The 8,200-nt window shown below is 37.1% G+C and overlaps 2 protein-coding genes across 5 annotated transcripts in view; one reads left to right on the forward strand and one right to left on the reverse strand.

The window, feature by feature from the left end:
- Positions 1 to 4,850, forward strand: part of LOC116845399 (fatty-acid amide hydrolase 2-like) — a 21,907-nt gene extending 17,057 nt beyond the window's left edge. The window contains exons 8-10 of one of the 2 annotated variants that reach the window (XM_032818042.1): positions 84 to 251; positions 1,454 to 1,636; positions 1,753 to 1,901. In XM_032818042.1, coding sequence (XP_032673933.1) covers positions 84 to 251; positions 1,454 to 1,636; positions 1,753 to 1,851 — 450 coding nt within the window. In that variant the 3' untranslated portion in view covers positions 1,852 to 1,901. Of the gene's footprint in view, positions 1 to 83; positions 252 to 1,453; positions 1,637 to 1,752 lie in introns of both variants that reach the window. The other variant, XM_032818041.1, reaches the window with a different exon arrangement.
- Positions 2,412 to 8,200, reverse strand: part of LOC116845396 (myosin heavy chain 95F) — a 22,870-nt gene continuing 17,081 nt past the window's right edge. For 2 of the 3 annotated variants that reach the window (XM_032818011.1, XM_032818009.1), the window contains exons 11-18: positions 7,936 to 8,127; positions 6,835 to 7,818; positions 6,619 to 6,758; positions 6,346 to 6,390; positions 5,672 to 5,792; positions 5,475 to 5,592; positions 5,017 to 5,232; positions 2,412 to 3,303 (exon numbers count right to left, since the gene is read on the reverse strand). In XM_032818011.1, coding sequence (XP_032673902.1) covers positions 3,152 to 3,303; positions 5,017 to 5,232; positions 5,475 to 5,592; positions 5,672 to 5,792; positions 6,346 to 6,390; positions 6,619 to 6,758; positions 6,835 to 7,818; positions 7,936 to 8,127 — 1,968 coding nt within the window. In that variant the 3' untranslated portion in view covers positions 2,412 to 3,151. The remainder of the gene's footprint in view (positions 3,304 to 5,016; positions 5,233 to 5,474; positions 5,593 to 5,671; positions 5,793 to 6,345; positions 6,391 to 6,618; positions 6,759 to 6,834; positions 7,819 to 7,935; positions 8,128 to 8,200) is intronic. The other variant, XM_032818010.1, reaches the window with a different exon arrangement.

Consider the following 8,200-nt stretch of genomic DNA (forward strand, 5'->3'; position numbering starts at 1 on the left):
ATATATATATATATATATATATATATATATATATATATATATATATAATCTAACTTTGTGTTTTCATTAACGTACCTCCACAGGTTCAGAAGAATTCAATAATGGAAGCAATAAAAGCCTTGTTTGGCCTATCGCAACACACGAGCGCTACGATCTTTTTCTCCTTCCTTCTCCAGACACATTTTCCTTTTACAAAGTCAGATATATCGTATTACACGCAGCAAAGAGAACAGATTCGACAAAAATTACTGGTCAGTGTTCTCCAAATGCACGTTTGTATATACAGTTATACCCGTGTGTGAATGCTTTCTATTTAGCAACACAAGTTGACACAAGTATTCTATCTTTGTTTCATATTGAATAAGTAGCAATTATACAATTAAACTTGTACCAATTTATGCTATTAAATGAAAAGTACTCTGCAAGCTATTCACCGTAATGGTATTCGCTACATTTTCACTAGTTATAATAATTGGATGGGAAAAAGTTCTAGATGCAATTAGTCAGTTTTTAAACGGTAATAAAATGCAACAATGGAAATTTCGAAAACACTCTTTTTTCGCAAAATAATTAAGGTCTCTTTTTAAAAATGAAACTCTATCTCTTTTATCCATAATATTGTAAAGAGAATCAAAACAAATTCAATAGTAACTCATAATATTATCTTTATTGCTATTTGCAAAAAAGAATGTCATAAAATAACAATGAAGAATCTCAACAACGTATAACACAAATATGCAGAAATATAAAACGGAATACCCTAATAATTTTAAATAATGCGACATATAGAATTCTATTACAAATAGCGGAACTTTGTTTTGCAGAAAATGGATTACATTTCGAACATGTCCAGAACAACTAACATTATTCCTTACATTGTATTCCAAACATCTTATCTTTTGTCTGTATTGTCACTGTTAAATGTTCATAAAAGTAACACTAAGTAAGTTAATATTGAATTTATTTTGATCCTTTTTACAATCGATAAAACCAGGGAAAAAAAGTTTAGATAAAAACCAGATATGGATTTTGTCAAGATCTGATCAGATATAATCAGATATAACGTTATATATGATTCAAATCTGTCTACATATAATAATAATATATAATCATATACAATTATATATGATTATATATGGACAGATCTGAATCATATATAACGTTATATCTGATTATATCTCATCAGATCTTGACAAAATCCATATCTGGTTTTTGTCTGAACTTTTTTTTCCGAGAAGGAAAGATATGGTTTCATTTAAAAAATAATAATTCTTAATTTTTTTACGAAAACGAACATTTCCGACATTTTTATTATTGCACGTTATTACCGTTTAAAAACTGATTAATTGCATCTAGAGTTTTTTCCTGACCAATCGTTGTAAGAAAATAGTAGATAACGTTATGTTGAACACCCTATATATCCATGATCACCGAATTATTGTCTCTTTTGCAGGATCTCTTGGGAGAGAATGATGTGCTCATATGTCCGACCTATCGGAGCCCGGCAATCTTTCAGAAACTTATGTGTTTTGAATTTGTAAATGCTATGTATACCAGCGTCTTTAGTGTTCTCGGTTTCCCTGCGTTACACGTGCCGATGGGACTTAATCACGAGGGATTGCCGATAGGTGTTCAGGTAGATTGAAATATCTCGAGCAACGCGTTCCGTGTTAGATAACACTCGGCTTACTAATAACGATTTTATCAAGCATACTCGAAATGTTAACATATAAAAAATTCAAAACTTTTCAGGTGGTAGTCGCGCCTTATCAGGATCGTCTTTGCCTGGCGGTTGCGAAAGAACTGGAGAGGGCCTTCGGTGGTTGGACACCACCTTTCTGTCAACAATAAAAAGTAACCGCGACTAATTGCTGCTTTAGAATTTAAAGTTGTTAGCAAAATAGCGAATGAAGTCTCGATCTGTAAGAAATACAGTGTGAAGAACAATAGTCTGACGCGTACAAATGAGTTGATAGAATAGAATCTATAATTTGTATACAGAGAGGATATTTATCTAACCGGATTGTTAAAATTGTATGGATTTTTAAAACATTACGTTTTATCAAACACAAAATATTTGTCACTGTTGTCCTGTCAACAACTTAAATTTTCAGTAGTTTCACCCGGACGATGAAGCTATCGCGCTACTAAGCACAAAGTATAAACTAAGAGATGTGCAGAGTAGTGGTCTTTACTAGTCTCCAGTCTGTAGTATGTACAGAGTAACAGTTTTCTGCATGCCTGTACATCAGAACCATTTAGATCTTTAGACAAATTTGAAGGGAGTTATGTTTCTTCAAACATTATCACTTTGTTTGATCCAGCTTCCAGATTGGTGCCGCGTTTTTTGTAGGTTTGTTTCAGACATTTCGTAAACATCTTCAGCGAGAAGAGCAACCTGAAGCCTCAAGTATCATACATCACTTCGTTTATTTTCCAAAATGCTTTTCTGTTGCGGCGTACATTGTTTCTTCGCGTCTTTTTTTCTACGAACTTTACTAGTTACTCGGGCCGATCTATCGCAATGCATCAGCCGAGATCTAAATGTTATCACTGCTAAATGCGTAAACGAATCATATAAATGACGAAATTATCTCTATGTAACTCAGAAGTGCATGCTAACGATGCTCAAGCTTAATACAAAGAACCTCGGCTATATCTGTCATATTCGATTTACGGCTACAAATCTATAAATGTTTAAAGACGCTAGTATCTCTAACGAATTAAATAAATCGGAGGAGTTAATACAAATCGCATGATCTTAGGCGCGTTCTCTCTTATTACAGATCCTCGACGTACGTTCCGTATAACGTTTGTCATTGCAATTTCACCGAAAGTGTCTCGGAATACGGATCGACTCGTAATCGTTGGTAAAAGCTAGATTCCACGGAATAGGATCGTTTGTCAGATATTCGCTGATTATATCAATGGAAAGACTCTTGCATTAATATAGCTACGACGTAATATATAAATTACATACTTGTAATCCGTGCCGAACAATGCGTAAGGCACACTTCGCAAGGCACAGAATCGCCGATACGTTTTCTCGCATCGAATGTAAATACTATAATATACGTAAGCGCCATCGTGAACTTCCCGCGTTGATTTATACGGCAACGACGCGAACAGACGATTCTTCTACGGGAGATCTTCACTTCTTGCGGTCGCACGGCGGTAAGTACGGCTTACCGCCGTACCTTTCCCACTCGCGATTAAATTCGTACTCCAAGATCTCGGCGCCGCGTTTCCTCGTCAATCCGGTCTCATCCAGGCTCAATTCGCACATCTGCATGTCGTCAATACCTGGAAGGTAGGAAAAAAAAGGAACAAGTCAATCAAATTATTTGAGCTCAGTAATAAACTCCAAGGAATACTGTAACCACGTAAAATACCATTCAAAGTTATTTACAAAACACGAAAAATGTTGCGGCGGCGTCTCTCAAGTTTTAAATCCATATACTCTAAACTAATTTATACATAAAATATGTAACTGTACAAATCTTAAAACCAACTTAAAACTCGAAAAACGCCGTCGCGAGTTTTAAATCAAAAGATATGTTTTTCATAGCTGCATTTTCTAAACTATCTTGCAACCTTTTTATGTTTCTCTTCCATCAAGTGTCAAACATATATATTCTTCATGTTTTTTTGAAATACAGACAATGCGGCTAAGTGTGGATATAAGAAAACAATAATTTAAAACGGTTAAAGCTCTTAAGAAATACAATCAAAAGAATACTAAAAAAAGACAAATAAGAGCCAACGCCGGAAATTTGGTCAAAAAACATCAATGTAATTGACTAAAGATTAATTATATAATAAATTTTACATTCACAAACGTTTCGGTCCTTAATTTGGACCCTCTTCAGTGTACGTAATATAGGTACATTAAACTAATATAAAAATTGATTGCATAATAAATTGTAAAAATTATAAATAGAAAATTGCATAATAAATTGTAAAAATTATAAATAGAAAAAGAACAACGGTCTAATTATAATAACCCGGGAAAAAAAGTTCAGATAAAAGCCAGATATGGATATTGTCAAGATCTGATCAGATCTTTCAGATATAATCAGATATAACGTTATATATGATTCAGATCTGATTATTACGCTTCCTATATGCTTAGGTATAGGGTACAGTCCAACGGGCGCTGCAAATGCTTTGTAGCGTTTTTATTTTTTTCTCTTTCTTCATTCGAATCCGAGGAATAGAACAAGAGGGAGAAACGCAGAATTTGTAGCGGTTGCTGGACTGTGCCTATAATCAGATACAAGAATAATTGGATCTAGCAAATAAACAATTTTATAACATTCTATCATGAATTTAACAGGAAATCGGCTAATAGAGTAGATAACAGATAATGATATTATTCTGTTATCTAATAAAACTACTGAGAACTAAAGTTGACACGACAATAGTGATAAACATTTTGTGTTTGATAAAACGTAATATTTTACAAATCCATATACAATCTTGTTAATATAAATATATCCTGTTATATAAATGTCGTATCTATATGCAAATTCTATGTATGCAGATTCTATTCTATCAGCTTATTTGCACGCGTCAGACTATCGTCATTTGTTCTTCACACTGTATTTCTTACAGATCGAGACTTTATTCGCTATTTTGCTAACAACGCAAATTCTAAAGCACTCGATTACTTCTTCTCCGTACACTGAAGAGGGTCCAAATTAAGGACCGAAACGTTTGTGAATGTAAAGCTTATTATGTCAATTTGTTATAATCAATCCTTAGTCAATTATATTGATGTTTTTTGCCCAAACTTTCGACGTTCGCTCTTATTTAGGATTCTTTTTATAATAAAACAAATTTTAGATGTAGCTACCGTCAGTTTTAAAACCGATTTAAAGCTCAAAGGATTTTCCGCCGCGTATTCCAAGTTCTACACAAGAAATTTTTCTCGCAACATCTTCGGAGAGAGAGAGAGAGAGACAGAGAACGCAAAGAGTTAGCCACGAGTACATGTCGGTACACGAGCCGATCTACCTGCTACGAGAAGTATCGGCGGTTTATCAGGATGAAGCTCCATCTGCCGCGCTACGTATTGACCGTCGAAGTGAGCGTACCACCATCCTCTTTTGCCACCACCGTGTATATTATCCTGCTGACCTGCCGCAGAGGAACGAACAAACGGGATTCTGAAGTATCTTTGCGACGATTCGACTATCTGCTGCTTCAGCGGTGTCCTCGGTGTTTTCGCAGCTGGAAAGCACAATCAACACTGCCAAATCGATCGACAATTGATCTTATAATCATGATCAGGGCTGGGAAGTAACGAATTACTTGTAATATCATTAACGTTACAAGCAACGACTTGGTACAACAACACTAGTTCTCTTATTAGTAACAGTAAATAGTAACAACTTACTCTTAAAAAGTAACTCTCCCAATTCTGATTACATAATTGATCAGAGTATTTATTGGTTAATTAAGATGATGCTCACCCTCTTCCATGATGGATTTTGGTGCTCTCTCATTCTCGTCCATGGTAGTCCTCCTGCGATTTCTCGCCTTCCAAGCGTGATAAACTTTTAGTCTACGATGAAACTCGTGACGGCAAGCCTGTTCCCGACACACAGATAAGATACAGTCAGTAAACGAGACGATCACAATTAATTATTTGACAATAATTCGTACGTACCTCCAGCAACTCTATGTCGCAGGACGTATTAATCGCATCTCGTAGCTCGGAGTACTTCCACTTGGACAGATCGTACTTCTTGTTGCTCATGGCTGCTTGATGATTGCGCACCTGTTCCGATCTACATCGTGAACAAAACATATATATGCCCTCACAGAATAAAAATATTATCTGATTGCGATTTCATTTAGAGCGACGAGCGTTACTTTCGATTAAATTACTCTAAGTGCTAACACATGCAACGTTTTCACCACAATGCGTTACTCTACGAGAAAGCGAGAGATTAGTGTACACCATGAAATTTTAGTGGATCATGCGATTAAGTCTTGGGGAGATGGTGCGAGAGATCCAAACGAGGATCTGAGAATCTCTTTCTATCCTTTCCGTCTTTTGATTATGATTTCTATCGATTAATAAACGTGCGCAGATACATCAGCAGCCGTCGTTTCTCGAATGACAAATGATGAACTTTTCTCGACAAGGAACAGTTTGTCCACTGAATAAGATTTACCGGTGAATCGAGATCAGTGGGGGTTAATGTGAAGCAGCAGAAGTGTTAATTTATTCGAGCAAGGTGCGAGTGTCTATAAGTAGCTATTAGTCATCGTTAGTCTATTAATCGGTATCATTGTTAATCAATTCATGCGAGAAACGCGAAAAATCATATACAATACCTTATCAGCCTGTTGTTGTTTGTCGGTACTCGCACGTCGGAGCCACTGCGTGATTTTAACAAAACAAAATCTTATTTCTGCTCTCGCTCTATTGCGCAACGATAAAACCGTCGAATTCGGCATTGACATGCGTTATTAACAGTCGGACGTCGATTAAATTGCAATTATGAATTGCAATTAGATATCGAATTGTACGAATTAATCGGATTACCATCTAATCACGAAGCCCCGAATTTCTTTTCCAGAGAAACTGAACTCTTTTCTGTTGCTTACCTTCGCATAGGTGGCGGAGAATCCTCCACTTGTCCGTTCGATTCTTTAGCGAGTCTGACTGCCAATTCGTGGTCTCTTCTTTCTTGCTCGAGCAATTCCCGATACCGAGTCTCCTCCATAGCTTCCTTCTGCAGTTGAGCCTTTAAATAATAAATAAATGAACAATTTTTCGTATAATTGAGAAAACGCAAAAGCAACATGAAAAATTCGACAAACCTGAAGCGCAACCGCGGTCTTTTGATCTTCTTCTTCCTGCTTCCTCCTTTGTTCCTCCTCGATTTTTCTTCTAGCTTCCATCTCGAATTTCTTTTTCCTGTGCTCTTCCTCCTCTCTCTTTTTACGTTCTTCTTCCTCTTTTCGCTTCTTCTCCAGTTCAAGCTCCTGTTGAATCTTTTTAAGTCTCGCCTGTTCTTCGGCGACTTTCTCTTGTTTCATCATATTTTGTAAATCAGCCATTTGTCTGTTCATCTGATTCACCAGCGACATGTAAAGCCCATCGATCTCTGTCGGTGTTATCCTCGGGTTGCGTTTAATTTTATCCATAGCCATCTCGAAATCGTTCTCAAGCCTCTTCATGTCTCGCGACGACTTTTCACGATTTTTCAACTGACTCGCGGTTTCCTCCATTCGTATCAGTTGCTTCTTCAGATTCCTAATCTTCATCATGCCGCGAATCCTTGGCCGATGCCTCTTCTTCTCAAAATACATCCTCACCGTCTTCTGCAAAACGATCAGATGCTGTCGTCGATAGATGATCTTGTTCTTCAGTTTGATCACCGACAGGGCACAGAACTGCATTTTATTCCATCGCGACTTAAGCAGCCATTTTTTCACGTCAGCGACCAGCTTGCGTAAATTCTCAGGATCGGATTTCATAATCCTGTCGAATTCCGCAAACTTTCCCGGCTTGAAGAAGACTCTAGTAATGCCGAACTTGAAGTCTTTCTGGTTCAGTTTCAAACTATGAAGTAGCGCTTCACAGAAGAATCTGGGATCCAGTTTGGCGAGTTCCGGTGGAAGATAAGATTTGTACATATTATAGAGCTCGTGGAAAGGCACTCGGCTAGGATAACCGTGTTCCATCAGTTCCAGCACCGACGTCATGCCCGAGCAACGCAGCTGGCTCAGAATACTATTGCCATCAAATTGATGAGCGACCATGTCGTTGTTCGGCTTGATGCACCTTATGAAATTTGTTCCCTGAAAGTAGAAGAAAGGATTAAGTGGAGCGCTTAGTAGAGGCTGATAAAAGTGTAGGAGGAAAATTTGTAGGACATTTAAACAGTCTTACAACGTCAAGAAAGAGAATGTTCTTACATTACTCTTCAACTTGTCCATTAATTCACCCAACTGAGTCTTGAATTTACTGCCGACGCTGATGAAGGTTAGTTTCCCCTTCTGAGAGGAATAATTGGCGAATTGTGTCCTGAGGAATTTATTGCCACTTTCCTGAATAAGTGCTTCCAAAGAAGCATGCAGTGCATCGTTGTTCTTCTCGATGAATTGATTCTGCCGAATTGAGAAAATAAATTCAGTCGATATCAGTCTTGATGTAATGATAACAACTCCCCCCCCCCCCCCT

This window comes from Odontomachus brunneus, unplaced genomic scaffold, assembly GCF_010583005.1.
Source record: "Odontomachus brunneus isolate Ranch 3 - 2012 unplaced genomic scaffold, Obru_v1 Obru_scaffold_051, whole genome shotgun sequence".
NCBI classification, from domain to species: Eukaryota; Metazoa; Arthropoda; class Insecta; order Hymenoptera; family Formicidae; genus Odontomachus; species Odontomachus brunneus.